This window comes from Squalius cephalus (assembly GCF_949319135.1).
Source record: "Squalius cephalus genome assembly, chromosome: 12".
NCBI lineage: Eukaryota > Metazoa > Chordata > Actinopteri > Cypriniformes > Leuciscidae > Squalius > Squalius cephalus.
This window is the reverse complement of record NC_137133.1, coordinates 23,301,472-23,319,051: the sequence shown is the minus strand read 5'-3', so window position 1 is coordinate 23,319,051 and position 17,580 is coordinate 23,301,472. Positions and strand designations below refer to the sequence as shown.

At 42.4% G+C, this 17,580-nt stretch overlaps 1 protein-coding gene across 3 annotated transcripts in view; it reads left to right on the top strand.

The window, feature by feature from the left end:
- LOC307168113 (RAC-alpha serine/threonine-protein kinase) overlaps positions 1 to 17,580 on the top strand; it is a 258,725-nt gene that overhangs the window by 711 nt on the left and 240,434 nt on the right. For all 3 annotated transcript variants that reach the window (XM_079887726.1, XM_079887725.1, XM_079887724.1), the window contains exon 2: positions 927 to 1,075. In XM_079887726.1, coding sequence (XP_079743852.1) covers positions 1,030 to 1,075 — 46 coding nt within the window. In that variant the 5' untranslated portion in view covers positions 927 to 1,029. The remainder of the gene's footprint in view (positions 1 to 926; positions 1,076 to 17,580) is intronic.

Sequence of the window (17,580 nt, the reverse complement as noted above, 5' to 3'; positions counted from 1 at the left end):
TACTGGTTTGAATGTAGTAATGACAGAAACAGAATGATTTTAAACACATTTTGATTAAATATGCTATACTCATTTTAAACACTAAAATTACATAAAATCATTATTCAAAAGTTTAAATATCACATGAATTTAGGCTAAAAATAGCAGCAATAGTAGTGGATGTAGTGTTACAACAGTAATGATTCTATGGGTCATGAGAATTCCGCTTTGAATTGTGATCAGAATTTTAAAAAAAAAAATAGTGTGCAAAGGGAAAAATATAAATTATGCACACTTGACTCTGATGGCTTAATAAAAAAGATGGTATACAGACACTGCTGGCTCTCATTCAGAGGTCTAAAAGTCCACTGATCAGTTTGTGCTTCCACATGCAAGTGTGCTGTTGGTTTCATCTGGACCTGATCGCAATGACCATTAAACGCAGAAGTATCATGTCTGAATGGAAATGATGCATATGTAAATTATACACAATGTGTAATTGAATAATAAATAATAAGAGAATGCCAAAAGTGTGCAGAGCTGTAAAGTAGGCGAAGGCCTGGTGTAAACACTGGAGATTCATTTCTGTCAGCTGTTTTTTGTTTGTTTGTTTGTCTTTACAGTGTGGTTTTATTTCCTTTTTTTAAACAGACACAATATAAATATATTCAGTAAGAGACACATTTATGAAAAGTGCAAGCACACTTTCAACTGAAACCGAGGGATAAAGCTACATTAATATTAGTTTATGTGGCTTTAACTAATTCAGAAATAGCTAGTCTTTATATATATATATATATATATATATATATATATATATATATATATATATATATATATATATATATATATATATATATATATAATTGGATCAATAACTATTATGTCCCTATAGCTTTAAAAAATTAAAAAATAAAACATTTTTTGTGGTCTTCTGTTTCCTACAGACCACCTGCCCTGCTGAATGTCTAGACTGAAGACACCCACCACTTCCCACCTTCTGCCCCTGTTCCGAGTCAAAGGGACACAAGGTTTTTCTCTCCAGCCACAATGAGTGATGTTGCCATTGTGAAGGAAGGATGGCTACATAAGCGAGGTAAATATTCGGTGAAGCTTTCCTCCAGTTTCAGAAATTATTCTTGTGAGAAACCAGAACAATTATTGTAAATTATTTCCATTGTTTCCATTATTACCATTAAGTCAATCAAGTCACATTTATTTATGTAGCACTTTATTCATTACAGATTATTTCAAAGCAGATTCACAGTAATAATAAGGAAAAGGACAGATTTAAAGGGATAGTTCACCCAAAAAAATAAAAAAATAATGAATTTCTTTCATCTGCTGAGCACAAAAGAATATATTTTGAAGAATGTCAGCAGGGCCATATTAACAATTTCCTGTGCCCTGGGCAACCAGACTCAAGGCCCCGTAGTTACGGGGGTTCGGGGGCATGCTCCCCCGAGAAAATTTGGATTTCTCTGGTCTACATATGTGCAATTTAGGACTTTGAGGGCCAAAAAATTATTAGAAATAGGCTAGCTTTAAAACCTTGTCATTAGATTATTTGTCAATACCTGCTCTCTCCTCATCTTCATATTTCTTTTTCTCTCAGTCTTCTTATCCTGGCCTATTTCTTCCCCTCCTAAAGCTGAACTTAGTATTTTCATTTTCGTCTGTGTCAGTGACGAAAGTAAACATAGGCTCAACTGATATTTATACGTTTTATGAATCATTTTCTTAGACAAGTTAATTCACTCAAGGCTACCAGGAAAGCTGTAGCCTATAAGTCAGTATTGCCATTAGGAACCTTCTGCAAGCTTTGGAATTTGAAAACGTCTGTTTTTAAATGTTAAAAGTAATTTTAAATAATACAAATTATAGACTACATTTACCGCAGTTGGTGGAATTGGCAGACGTTCCCTTAAGCATTGTGCGCTGTGGAAACGCTCAAAGCATTCTCAGATATAATTATGCAGCATTAATGCACGAATGATTCTGAATGAATATTTCATCATGTCAATATACAATGGTCACATAATGTTAAAACTAATCTTGCTATTGATATCTTTGTTAGACTACCGACCCTATAGAACAAATGTCCGGCTAATATCGAACCTAAAACAAACTTTACCGCGCTCAACCAGCGGGAGTGCATTTCATGAATTAGTAATAGCTGGCGTTCAGCGGGGAGGGAGGAAAGTCTGCGTGAACCCGCGTAGATGCACTTTATGCAGTGAAGACTGTAAAGTGTTTGATAACTTTATTAAATTTCTGTGTATTTTCCTCCTACCTGTCAGGGCCCCTTAGATGTCATGTGCCCCTGGGCAAGTGACCAGTTGCCCTAATGGTTAATCCGGCCCTGAATGTCAGTAACCAAACAGTTTATGTGCCCCATTGACTTACATAGTATTTTTTATCTCATTCTATGGAAGTCAATAGCCGCTGTTCCACTGTCGGGCCAGTGCGAGCCAGGGCTAACAGCGTGCCGGGTGGGGCCAGTAGCCTCGGACCTCAAGCACAGAGCCCAAAATCAAGTTGCGTTTCCACTGTCGACCCAGTAGCCCCGCAGCGATGTCACACAACCACGTCATAGAACAACATCACACAACCCACAGTTTCACCCGATGACTGAAAACTAGCTAGAAAATGAGCATGACAGAAGTGAACGTTTGGTCTTTACTTAAAGACTTAAGATTCCAGTATCAATATTTGATCAACGTTTTACAGTAAAAAAGGTTACAATGATAGTAATTTATTCATTTGTGTCAAGAGTGCACATCAGTCATGCTGAATCAAACTGGTATTTACCATTTCAAATAAAAGTATAACACATTAATCATATATGTTATGTCTACGTTCTTCAAGCAGTCTCCGGTATTTTCCATAAACGTGTATTTATTATCGCAGTGGTTAGCATAAGTAGCCTTTAGCTATCAGAATCCCCATCAGATCGCAAAGAAATTATTTCAAACACTCGCTGTCTGAAAGTGAGTTTTGAGCTGAAAATGGTTTAAAATGTCTTAAATGTTGGTAGCCTGATATAATATCATGGGAGATGAGCAGCGGTGTTGATCGTCTCCTGACTCAGGTAAACTCCGCCTCTGTTCATGACCACACCTCAAGCCCCAGTTGGCCCGCTTTGGACCAGGGTATTCGGCGGGCCAAAACCCCCTGGCCATTGGCCCAGAGGAAGTCCCGATGCGGCCCGATCAAGCCCTGGAAGTGACAGTGGAAACACACTCTAGTATGTTTGTTTTGGAAACACGACTAATGAGGCCCAACTGTTTGGTTACCCATATTCTTCAAAATATCTTCTTTTGTGTTCAGCAGAAGAAAGAAATTGATGACAGAATGTTAATTTTTGATGAACAATACCTTTAATGTTTTACAGTTCAAACAAATTCAATTTGAGCTGTAAAGCAGCTCTACAAAAGTGCCATTATTTAGCACAATGTTCATTTAATTTATTTCAATATCAATGTTGCAAAGTTCATCAATGATGAAACAAGCTCAACTCAACTGTGAAGTAGCTCTACAGTGTCATTATTCAGTACAAGTCTGTTCAATATTGTTTCAATTCAGTTCAATAAAACAGTGTCAATGTTGCGAAGTTCGTCAATTTTGAAACAAATTCGATTCAGCTATAGCAGCTCTACGGAAGACAACTGTGACTTTATCCAGTTCACTTAAGTTCAAGTGTTGTTCTCATCCAATACAGTGCAGTCAAATCAATAATAGGTTATGTTAGTTATCCAGAGGTGGTTATTGACTGTCAAACAATTATTTTCTGTATTTTTACTGTTCATTTTATATGAATTACAGTCTAAATTTCTACATTAAAATTTCAACAAAGATGCACTTCTGTTATTGTTTCTGTAATTGTTACTTTTGTAGTGATTACTTAAAGGAATAGTTCACTTTAAAATGAAAATTCTGTCATCATATACTCACCCTCATGTTGTTTCAAACCTGTATGAATTTCTTTCTTCTGCTGAACACAAAGGAAGATATTTAGAAGAATGTCAGTAACAAGACAGTTTCTGGGTCCCATTGACTTCCATAGTATATTTTTTTCCTACTATGGAAGTCAATGGGACCCAGAAACTGCCTGGTTACTGACATTATTCTAAATATCTTCCTTTCTGTTCAGCAGAAGAAAGAAATTCATACAAGTCTGAAACAACATGAGGGTGAGTATATGATGACAGAATTTTCATTTTAAAGTGAACTATTCCTTTAAGGTAATGTAGAATTTGTCAAAATGCATCAACTTGATCAGACATTAATACAACATGCAAAAATATTATGCTATTGTTTTGGCTATTGTTTCATCATTTTAGAAGTCCACCACACACCACTGCCTGGTAACACTCCCGGTGTGTGTTTGTCAAAACTCAGCTCAGTGCCGCTCAAAACTGCTTCCACTTTGGGGTGTCTGTAGGCTATAGCGGGCATATTAAATTTATGTTTTATGCACATTATTTCAGTTGGAAATATGCAAGCTTTGTTTTGGAATGTCCAAAGTAACAATAGTGGCACATTTCATAAACCCAACCACCTACTCACCTACAATGAAAGCGCCCTAAATTGCAGTATTTAACATATATGTAATATATGTAACATATATGTAATATATGTAACAACTGCAACGCATCCAGTATGTAAACAATAGGATTTATGCACTAAATCCAGCAGAAACTCCTGCACAATCTGCATATTTTTAAACACTCAAGACAGACGTCACTATTTGAACTTTACAACTGTTTGCACAGGATTTCTCAACTTTTGGATGCTCTCGACTACTCTCAACGCTTTCTACAATCCGCTGTCAGTCCTATAATTCACTGTGCAAGTATGAAGCTTGACTCTTATAGGAATCAATTAAATGGACACTTTGCTCCTGTGTGCAAGTGTAAACGCACTGTCAATGAAAATGTAAAAGGTTGCGTGTGCCTATAACCATTACAAAAGGTGCCATTCTGCTTCAGTGTTTATATTTTCCTACTTTTCTCATTTATTCAGTATTTTCAACATTAGCCAACATCATCACATCACGTTTTTCTCAAGTAAATTTTCCAACGGTATGTGTCAGTGAGAGGATATTACTGTTTTGCACTTTTCAAAGCATGGAAATTTTGAGCGCATGTCTGTCCTTGCAAACCACAGAGCATCAGAGTCATTGGGCCAAAGAGGCAGACATAACAGTGTGCAGGAAAAAAGCCTGAGGGTGTGGCAAGCAGAAAACAGAAAAAAAGGGCTGAATATCAAGCTCTGAGGCACTCCGAGTGTTTGCTAGCCTCAGTTTGCCAGGGCCCATGAGGCATGGACTGCCGGACAGTGTAGGGCTGTGTGCTTCTGTAGGAAAGGTCATCCCAGTTCAGCTATGCAGACAGACACCACCCGTAATGGCACTCTAGGCCCAGATGAAAGCAGCTCTGCCTTTGCCTGGATTTATGCTGCTTAGTGTGGCGGCATGCTTGTTTTGCCCACAAGGGATTTGGGGAGTTATTTTTTCTCCTATGTGCAGGACGCTGTATTGAATATAATCTGTTGATGTTTCACAAAATGTTTTCTCTCGATTTTTTTTTTTTTGACATATGTGATTTGTTTGTTTACAAATATGCGTGTCCTAAAGAATTATTAATAATCCCCTTTACTAACTTACTTCTAACTAACTAACTAACTTCCTCTGCTCATCCGTCTATAAACTTACTTGATGTCCTTAAGCAGAAGGAAGTCATTGAGTGCAAACTGTGGCCATGCTTAATCTGGAACAGAACAATTTTCACACAAACTTATTTATTATGTATACACGTATAGATGCTTTGATCAAATGTTGCTAGTGAAGATTGATCTTTCTCACAGGGGAACTTCTTGACTTTTACCTGTTGAAAGAATGTATTGCTGATACATAAATCACATAAATTTATCTAATATCTTTATATTGGATTTTATTTTCGATTTTGAATCGCAGGGTTTTGCTTACAGTGAGAGGTGCTTGTCACTGCTCCGGCAAGTTTAAAAGGATGCACACTGCACGGTTATTTATACACCGTTCATTCATACATATGCTGAGTCACAGGATAAGGAGTCCTCGTCGTCGAAAAAGTCCAAAATAGACCGTAAAAGGAAACGTGACCGGAGATTACAAAAACAAGGGTTAATGTCGGGATAGCTAATGCAGGAGAAAGCTTTCAAAAGAGACCCTGAAGTTGCCTGCTTTCTTCTCGACAGGTAAGTCAATGTTACGGTCTTAATTACAAGCTTTCTTTTTCATTGCTTGGTTGTGTACTTTATTATATAGACAGTAGAACATTTATAGTTAAAAGTTAAACAGGCTCTTTGATGAATAGCAGCTATTGAGTAAAGTAACGTTAGAGAAGGCTCTGATGATCTTTTTCGTTATCTACATGCATATTAAAATCACCAACAATTAGGACTTTATCTGCAGCCAGTACTAACTCTGATAGAAAGTAAGCAAATTCTTTGATAAAGTCTGTATGATGCCCTGGTGGCCTGTATACAGTAGCCAGTACAAATCTCAAACGCGGTTTATCATTTACGCTATATATTGTTACATTAAGCACCAACACTTCAAAAATATTACTATAAACGAGGTTCATGTTTATAACCGTAATCTTGGGGGGGTGGACTCATTTAAAGTCATGAAATTGTTTGGTTTTAGCCAGATTTCTGTCAAACACAGCACATCTAGGTTATAGTCTGTAATCATATCATTAACAATAAGTGCTTTTGAAGTAAGGGATCAAATATTCAGCAACCCAAACTTTATCATTTGCTCATTTGTATTATATCTGCTTTTTATTTGTTTGGAAGTTTTTTTGTATGTCCTAATTCGGGGAACAGACACAGTCTCGATATGATGATATCTAGGTGAAAGAGTCTTTATGTGATGCGATTTATCTGACCTTGGTGACGTGAGACGGCTGGCAGATGGTCGGTTTAGCCAGTCTGTCTGCTTCCTGACCTGAGCCCCAATTCATGTTTTAGCTCTAAGACTATGTGCCATATTACTAGAGAGAAGAGCAGAATCTCTTTTCAACAGGTCAGGTCTGCCCCAAAAACTTTTCCAATTGTCTATGAATTCTATATTATTTTGCGGACACCACTTAGACAGCCATCCACTGAGTGAGGACAATATACTAAGTATCTCATCACTCCTGCGAACAGGCTGTGTTATATCCATAGCCTGTTTCTTTTAATGTTTGGATAGATCAACTTACAGCCTATTATATATATATATAATATTATATATTATATATAAATAAATATTTTTGTATTTTTATTTTTTTACTTTATTTATTATTGTTATTATTATTTTTATTTTTATTAACCAATCAAATTTGAAACTGAGAACTTTGCTGAGAACTGAACAGCCAGCGATTACAGTGCATTTTTGTTATGGGTTTAGTGCAGATACTATAGTGATCTCAAATATCTGTTTCAGAGGTGAATGTTGTAAAATGTATATGAAGAGATTAGAGTTGTGCAATCTTACATAGAGACTGGACAATTATTTACAATGTATTCCAGCAAAGCATTTATTGTGTTGTGATACTGAAAATCATTTAGGTCCAGTGTCTCTCAGAAAAAAATAAATACAAAAATAATAATATATATATGCACTACCGTTCAAAAGTTTGGGGTCAGTAAGATTTTTAATGTTTTTAAAAGAAGTATCTTCTGCTCACCAAGGCTGCATTTATTTGATTAAAAATACAAACAAAAACAGTAATATTGTGAAATATTATTCCAATTTAAAACAGCTGTTTTCTATGTGAATATACAGTAAAGTGTAATTTATTCCTGTGATCAAAGCTGAATTTTCAGCATCATTACTCCAGTCTTCAGTGTCACATGATCCTTCACAAATCATTCTAATATGATGATTTGATGCTCAAGAAACATTTATGATTATTATCAATGTTGAAAACGTACTCGGTTACTAACGTAACCTCGGTTCTCTCTAGAAGAGGGAATGAGTACTAAGTAATATCTTACGCTAGGGGAAAATCTCTTTTCCGCGAGATATTGAAGCCAAAAAATTATCCTTAATTTTTGTAATAATGCAAAACGCGTTGCGGCAGCATGCAGACATAGGCCAGACAGCTCGCGCGCCCATTGGCTGCCCTGCGGCAACTGCAGCAGCCTATCGAAGAGGCCCCTCATGACGTAATGTCCAATACGTCACGTCCCGCCGAAACGGGTGTGGCTTAGGCTTATAAATATAGCTCGATAGGCTGATCAAATCTGGTTTTTCATCGCCGAAGCGAACCAGAGCGTGATGCATGCACGGCAAGATACGCAGTACTCGTTCCCTCTTTTAGAGAGAACCAAGGTTACGTTAGTAACCGAGTACGTTCTCTTACGAGAGGTCTCTCGTACTGCGTAATATCTTACGCTAGGGGAACACAATGCAAAACGCCGTGCGTGCTGAGATCCAACACCAAAGTCCCAAGGGCAGGTGCCCGGGGCTCATATAGTGCGTGATCACCAGGGACTCACAGAGAGTCCGGGAAAGGGGCTAGAATAGCATAATTTCCGTAATAAATAGCGTCCCATTAGGAGGCAATTATATCAAGTGTTCCTCACAGCCAGGGCAAAAACACGGCCTGAACTGATGAATAATAAGGGTCTTATTAGACCGAAAACAGCTTAGCCTGCAAGGCGGGAACCTCTAGGTTATAGAACCTAATAAATGTATACGGGGAGGCCCAGCCCGCCGCCGTACAGATATCTTGCAAGGCAATCCCGCTAGACCAAGCCCACGACGAGGCCATGCCTCTCGTGGAGTGCGCTCTGACACCTAATGGGCACTGAAGGCCCTTAGAAGTGTACGCCAGCGCTATAGCATCAACTACCCATCTGGATAGGCTCTGTTTCGACGTGGCTAGTCCCTTAGAATGTCCGCTGAGCGAGACAAAGAGCTGCTCCGTCTGTCTGAAAACAGACGAGCGAGACACATAAGCCCGTAAAGCCCTGACAGGGCAAAGGAAGCTTGCGTCCTTCTCCTCACTAGAGACCGGCAAGGCTGACAGGGAAATCACCTGTGCCCTAAACGGTGTGTTGAGGGATTAGGAACGTACCCGTGTCTTGGTTTGAGTATGACTTTCGAGTCATTAGGCCCAAACTCCATACACGTCGCGCTCACTGAGAGCGCTTGCAGGTCCCCTAAACGCTTTACCGAAGCGAGAGCCAAAAGGAACACCGTCTTGAGTGACAGGTGTTTGAAATCTATCGATTGGATTGGCTCGAATGGGGCACCTTTCATGGCTTCCAGAACCGTAGAAAGGTCCCACATGGGGACTGAGGGAGGTCTGGGAGGATTTAACCTCTTAGCTCCCCTAAGGAAGCGGATGACCAGATCGTTCCTTCCCAGTGATTGGCCAAGCGTCGGTTTAGTAAACGCTGCTATGGCCGCCACATAGACCTTGAGCGTGGATGGGGTTCTGCCCTTATCCAGTAGCTCTTGCAGGAAGGAGAGAACCTGATCCGTCACCCCACGGTCGGGGGGTGATATGCCACGAGCTGTGCACCAGCTAGAGTACACGGACCATTTCGAGGAATAGAGCCGTCTGGTAGACGGGGCTCTAGCCTGTATGATCGTGTTTAGCACTCCCTCTGGGAGGTTAGCGGGTACCCGTTGATGGCCCACACATGTAGGGACCATAGCTCTGGGCGAGGATGCCAGATCGAGCCCTTGGCTTGAGAGAGGAGGTCCCTCCTCACTGGTATTGGCCATGGGGCAGTGCTCGTCAGCTGCATCAGAGCCGGAAACCAAGCTTGGTTCTTCCATAACGGAGCCACCAGTAGCACTGAGCATCCGCTTTCCCTGATCCGCTCTAATACCTGAGGCAAGAGCGTGACGGGGGGAAAGGCATAGAGCGGGCAGCGGGGCCAGGCGTGGGCCAGCGCATCCCTGCTCTTGGGAAAAAACTCTGGACAGTGAGCGTTTTCTTGAGACGCAAACAGGTCTACCTTCGCTCTGCCGAAAGTTTTCCACAGCAGTTGGACTGTCTGTGGGTGTAGGGACCATTCCCCTGCCGAAACATTGTTCCTGGACAGTCTGTCTGGTCCTACATTCAGGTGGCCTGGCACGTGCACTGCTCTCAGCGAGCGCAGGTTGTGCTGAGCCCAGACAAGGAGGCACTCTGTCAGCCTGTAAAGGTTTTGGGACCTGATTCTTCCCTGGCGATTTATGTAGGCCACCACCGACACCAGGACGTGGTGACCCCTTATCTGGAGACAAAAACGCCTCAGCGCGTTGTCGACTGCCATCATCTCCAGGCAGTTGATGTGTAGGAGCTTTTCCCGTTCTGACCACTGGCCAAAGAATGGTCTGCCCTCGAGCAGCGCTCCCCATCCCGAGGTGGAGGCGTCCGTAGACACCACCTTCACACTCAAGGAAGTCCCCAGGTTTAGACCTGACCGGTACCAGTCGGTCGCTTTCCAAGGTTTCAGAGCTGAGACGCATTTCTGGTCGACCTTGAGGCGAGAAAGACTGGAGGTCCACGCTCGACGCGGTACTCGCGCTTTCAGCCAGAACTGCAGTGGGCGCATGCGAAGCAGACCCAGCTGGAGTACTGATGATGCTGAGGCCATGAGACCCAGCATCCTTTGAAACTTTCTGAGCGGGACTACAGTGCCGCAGCGGAAGGTTTTCGTCATGCGCTGAATATCCAGTCTGCGCTGCGGTGATAGCTGTGCTGTCATAGACAGCGAGTCCAGTTCTGTGCCCAGAAAAGATATTCTCTGACTGGGAGACAATGAACTCTTCGCCCAGTTGACTTTGAGACCCAGATCCTCGAGATGTTCGAGTAATATGGTCCTGTGTTCTATGAGCTCTGAATGTGATCGAGCTAGAACCAGCCTAGCGTCCAAGTAATTCAGCACTCGCATTCCTCGGAGTTTCAGGGGTGCGAGTGCCGCGTCCATGCACATCGTGAATGTACGGGGTGCCAGGGACAGGCCAAATGGCAGGACTTTGTATTGATATGCCTGGCCCTCGAAGGCGAATCTCAAAAATCGCCTGTGACGTGACGCTATTTGTATTTGGAAATACGCGTCCTTCAGATCTATGGACATAAACCAGTCCCCTTGGCAAATTTGCGAGAGGATTTTCCTGGTTGTGAGCATTTTGAACCGGCGCTTTGAAAGCACTTTGTTCAGCTGTCTTAGATCCAGAATGGGTCTGAGACCCCCGTCTTTTTTCGGTACTAGAAAATACCTGCTGTACAGACCCCCTTCGCTCTGAGCTTGAGATAAAGGCTCTATGGCCCCTTTGCTCAATAGTTTCGCTATTTCGGCTCGAAGCAGATGTGCTACTTCCATTTTCACCGTAGTTTCGGTTCGCGCCTCGTAAAGGCGGGGACGCCGAGCAAATTGTAGCGAGTAGCCACTTTTTATAATGTTCAGCACCCATTCTGACACCCCGGGTAGCTTTGCCCACGCATCCGCATGAATAGCTAGGGGTTGAATGATATCTGGGCTCTGGTCGCGGCATGGTGGCGAGCGGAGAGCTCCGGTATGCTGTAACAGAGACGCCGTGCTTGCGGCGCTCGAGGCGGGGGGCGCGCTGATCACAGCGGGAAGCCTGCCCGCGCTCGACTCTCCCATGGCGGTTTGCTGAGGGAGAGCGGGCGGGATGAGCCCCGTGGGGTTTGCCATGTCTGTGAGTGAATGTGGGTGCAGGACAGCGGGCACATTTACTACACTGGAAACACTGTCTGTATGAGCAGACTGAATGTGTGTTGGTTTCGTTTTAACAGAAACCGTGAGGCATGTAGTATGTAGTGTTTTTGGGCACTGGGTCGTGGGCACATTCACTACATTTAATGCACAATCGACATGAGCCGATTTTATGTCTGTGTGGCGGGCTGTGCTTGTGTGTAGGGATGAACACTGAACTGTGGCCATTTTTACTACACTCATAACACCATCGGCCGTGGCCGGAATACCAGAAAATACACTCTTTATTTATCTGGGTCGCCATAAAAATGGCATTTGTGTGCAGGCAAACGGGCTGTAGTACCAGCTTGTTTTCTGCAAAATACACTGGAACTGCTTGTGATGTTTTCTGGACCTCAGCGAATCTATCCGCGAAATCTTTGACGGATGATCCAAAGAGGCCAGCAGGAGAGATGGGGGCGTTGAGGAACGCAGCGCGCTCTGAGTCCGACATCTCGTAGAGTGTAAGCCATAAATGCTTCTCAGCCACGGTGAGAGAGGCCATGCTCCGCCCTATGGCCTGTGCCTTGGTGGCGCGAAGAGCTAGGTCCGTAGCGCTCCTCAGGTCCGGCACGCTGATAGCTCCCGGTCCTTCCTCGTCAAGTTTACGGAGAAGGTCGGCCTGGAAGATCTGCAGGATAGCCATAGAATGTAGCGCCGATACAGCTTGCCCGGCGGCGGTGTAAGCGCGACCGTGCATGGCTGAAGTCGTGAGGCAAGCTTTAGATGGTAGCGCCGTCTTAGCACGCCGTCCAGCAGAGGGCGGGCAAAGATGGGCCGCTACAGCTTCTTCCACGGGGGGAAGAGAATGGTATCCTCTGTCTTTAGCACCGTCCACCGCGGAGCTGCTGAGACAGAAGTGCGCATTCTGGCTGAAAAGGGGGCGCTCCAAGACTTAGCGACTTCTTCATGAAGCTCAGGAAGAAAGGGCGCTGGTCTTGAAGGCGGCGAAGCGCGGTCCCATTGCAGGAAACATCCATCCAGCCGGTTGTGCGCGGGCTCCTGGGGCGCAGACCACTCGAGGCCGAGGCTCGCTACGGCCTGCAAGAGCAGACGCATGAGCTCCGTCTCAATGCTGGCTCTCTTACCGGAAGGCTGGCGAACAGGGAAGGCGAGATCCACAGAGCTCGACCAATCCTCACTGCCCGATGCCAGAAGAGAGCAGCTGTCATCCTCCACAAACACAGCTTCCTCGTCATGTCAAGTCAAGTCATCTTCATTTATATAGCGCTTTTAACAATGTAGATTGTTTCAAAGCAGCTTTACAGAGACAAACGTATCATTTAAGGTAACAGAGATTGTTTTGGCTTTATAGCGGTTCTTTAATAAAGTTATTTTCCAGCTAAAGTTAGTTTTGATTGATTCGCTTCCGTCGCAACAATCATTTGTTATTAAATTAGGGGCCGCTAAGACGACACCATTCTCTCTACACAGACTTTAAACGCGAACCTGTGAGAAACGCTGATGGCGGTCACATGCGCATTAAGAATTGGTTCTATAGTTATGTGCGTTTGAATATATGTGCGCAGGTTTGGAATTCCCTACAAACCAAGTCTAAACAAAGTACTGGTGTTTCCTTATAATTTTTGATATTAGAATACGCGGGGTAGATACGCGAATTGAGTTTCCCGATGACGCTTTATCTGTAGAGTGGTAAAGGGATTCTCCATAGGGAGAGACTAGTTGGCACTTCAGCACTGCGTTGTCATCGGGTCCAGGCGCAGGTCCTTCATCAGATCTGGATACGGCCTGGATCCGGCAGGCTGCGGGAAAACCTCGGGATAAACAAAAGACACTAAAATTAGCGTAGATGCCATTCTTCTTATGATGTAACGAGTACATCAGGATTTATGGGAAGTGTTCCCGGTTCCAGCTGACCTAATATATGCAGCCTAACACTGAATTATAGAAGTCTATAATGTATTATGTGAATGCTAGATCAAAGAGATGTGTCTTTAGTCTAGCTTTGAACTGACAGAGTGTGTCTGCTTCCCGGACAATGGTAGGAAGACTGTTCCAAAGTTTTGGTGCTAAATAGGAGAAGGATCTACCGCCAGCAGTCGATTTTGATATTCTAGGTATTACCAACTGGCCGGAATTTTGAGATCGCAATAGACGTGAAGGACTATAATGCGTTAAGAGCTCGCTCAAGTACTGCAGAGCTAAACCATTTAGTGCTTTGTAAGTGATCAGCAATATTTTAAAATTGATGCGATGTTTAATAGGGAGCCAGTGTAGTTTTGACAAAACCGGGCTAATATGGTCATACTTCCTGGTTCTGGTAAGAACTCGAGCTGCTGCGCTTTGAACTAGCTGTAGTTTGTTTATTAAGCGTGCGGGGCAACCACCTAGTAGAGCATTACAATAATCTAGCCTTGAGGTCATGAACGCATGAACTAATTGTTCCGCATTTGTTAATGAGAGCATATGATGTAATTTAGATATATTTTTAAGATGGAAAAATGCAGTTTTACAGATACTAGACACGTGACTTTCAAATGAAAGATTGGTATCAAAGAGCACACCCAGGTTCCTAACCGACGACGAAGATTTAACAGAGCAGCCATCAAGTGTTAGACAGTATTCTAGGTTATTACGTGTGGGAGTTTTTTGTCCAATAATTAGAATCTTTGTTTTTTCAGAATTTAGAAGTAGGAAATTACGAGTCATCCAATTTTTTATATCAGCTATGCATTCCGTTAATTTTGTGAATTTGTAGGTTTCGTTTGGTTTTGAAGAAATATACAGCTGAGTATCGTCGGCATAACAATGAAAGCTAATTCCATGTTTCCTAATGATATCTCCTAATGGTAGCATGTACAGAGTGAACAGCAGCGGTCCTAGTACTGAGCCTTGTGGTACGCCACAAGAACTTGTGATCGATAAGACATCTCATCATTTACTGCTACAAACTGATAACGGTCAGATAAGTATGATTTAAACCATGCTAGTGCAATTCTACTAATGCCAACATAATTTTCGAGTCTATTTAAAAGAATGTTGTGGTCGATAGTGTCAAATGCAGCACTAAGATCGAGTAACACTAATAGAGAGACACAACCACGATCAGATGATAAGAGCAAATCATTTGTGACTCTAATGAGAGCTGTCTCGGTACTATGGTACGGTCTAAATCCGGACTGGAAATCCTCGCAGATATCATTTCTTTCAAGAAAGGAACACAGTTGTGAAGACACTGCTTTTTCTAATATCTTTGACAGATAAGGTAGATTCGAGATCGGCCTGTAATAGACTAATTCTGTAGGATCAAGTTGCGGTTTTTTAACAAGCGGTTTAATCATAGCCAGCTTAAAGGTTTTTGGTACGTATCCTAGAGACAAAGATGAATTAATGATATTAAGAAGAGGATCTATGACCTCTGGAAGTATTTCTTTCAGTAGCTTAGTCGGTATAGGGTCTAACATACATGTTGTAGATTTAGATGATTTAACGAGTTTAGTAAATTCTTCCTCTCCTATAGCAACGAATGAATCAAATTTTTCCTCAGGGAGACTACAATGCACTGCCTGATGCGATACTGTAGAAGACGGTTGCATAGTTATAATTTTCTCCCTGATATTATCAATCTTATAAGTGAAGAAGTTCATAAAGTCATTACTGCTGTGCTGCTTGGAAACTTCGGTGCTTGAAGCTTTATTTTTCGTTAGTTTAGCCACCGTTTCAAATAAATACCTAGGATTATGTTTATTTTCTTCAAATAGGTTTGAAAAATAAGCAGATCTAGCAGCTTTTAAGGCCTCTCTGTAAGCAATCGAGCTCTCTTTCCATGAAATGCGAAATACCTCTAGTTTTGTTTTCTTCCAGTTGCGCTCCATTTTTCTGGCTGCTCTCTTAAGGGCCCGAGTGTGCTTGTTGTACCACGGCGTTGGACTATTTTCTTTAATCTTCTTTAAGCGCAACGGAGCAACTGTGTCTAAAGTAGGGATGGGTACCGAAACCCGGTATTAAACGGGCCCCGGTGCTGAATTATGAAAGACCGCTGGATCGATAAGCTCGGACGTTATCGGTTCTGCTGTCGGTACTGGAGAAATTAAGAAAGTACACGTGCTATTTATTATTGCTATTAAGAAATTATTATCTTGCAAATTTAATCTCGCCAGCCACTTCTATATATAATAATATTGAACCATATGTCTGTGATGCATTTTTGCTAAAGAGAGAGAGAGAGAGAGAGAGAGAGAGAGAGCGATCTTTCACGCGGTGACACGGCGCGCACAACACAACAGCCCTGCTTATTGAGTGACGAGTACAGAACTAAACATTCAAACGGTTACACTTTAGATCTTTGATATTAAACTAATTTTATTTTAGATTTAGATTTTGGCTTCCAATGATTATAAAAAGGAAGATATTTGAGATATAACCGTTAAAAACTAAAGCCGCATTCTGTCAAGCGCAACTTCCTTCCCTTCACAGCGGTGCGCTGTCATTTCTCCCTAAAACCCAAACGTAACGTCAGAATCTGCACGATCGGTGATTGTTGTAAAATGTAGTCTATACTGTTGCTAAACTGCGGGACGCGTTTGATATTAAAAGTACCAAAACTGACGCAATAGACGCTGTTCCAAATGCGGCGCGTGCTCCGAAACACACCACAACTAGACAAGCTACGTATATTTTGGGCTTCGTGTGCGCATCTAAACGATCAAATATACACAAAAATATGTCAAAATGGCCGTCTTGGAGATTCACGTAAACAGTTTATTCACTTAAAGGGATACTTCACCTCTGGGAAGATGAATGTGTATTTAAAATAGGTCATTTAAGTAGAAGAAATGTGGAGAAATTTTTGAATTTGGAGCTTTCTAGACTGAGAAAAGCCAGAAAATGTATTTTTGGCTCATGTGGATGAAAGACAACAACTCCCAGAATGCACTTGCGTCGCTGCCTTAGGAGGCCACGCCTACCGGTTAGAGAGCACAGTTGAAAACAACAAGGCTAGCCTAAGTAAGTGATGAGTTTGCCAGGGATTTAGAGACCCAAAATGTCCGGGATTCGGCTTTTGCGTTCTACAGTCGCCATTCATTCATTATGTTTACTGTGGCGAGCAGGACGAGGCTGACGGCCGCGGGAGAACGGCGCGAGGCCGGTTGTGTCATTACTGAGACGCGCCGGGTCTCGCATCTCTCACGGAGGAGCGGAAATTTTCTTAGCAAGGGTAAAACGCACATCAACCGATAACTTGTTTAGCGTTCATGTAAACACTACAGTCAGATTCACCGATCGGAATTAATTCAGTTAGATTGAAACGAGAGGTGTGCATGTAAACAATGAATGGCGACCGCAGAACGCAAAAGCTGAATCCCGGACATTTTTAACAGTCTCGCCCGCCGGACAAGTCAGGGAAAAGGAAGATGGTAACCCCTACTTACTCAGCTTTCTCCTATTATTCAGCTTTCTCCACAGAACAAGAGCATGCTAGCTTAGCTTCCAAAGAAAGACGGCTGATACTGTGTACATTCTGTGAGTGAGATCCCACCCTGTATGGGCGGGCTGAAAACATGCGGAACAACGCCATCTACTGGCTGTAGTCTTTAGCCTCTGGACAGAAAATCCTCAGATGACGCAAAATGACGATTTTTGCGTCATCGGAGGATTTTTTCCAGACAAAAAATACATAAATCTCTCCTCTCAGGGGGATATGAGGGGGGAAAGCATGGTAATTCGAAAATACTACAGGTTTTCTACTAATACAAAGCTTAATGCTAAATCCTGAAGTAACCCTTTAAATACAGTTTATGTCTTAAATGGGCGTAAATAGCTGGGAGAAAATATGATGCGTAATAATGATTAGATCTGCATTTGGTCTTAAAGAGGCAGCAGTCTAAT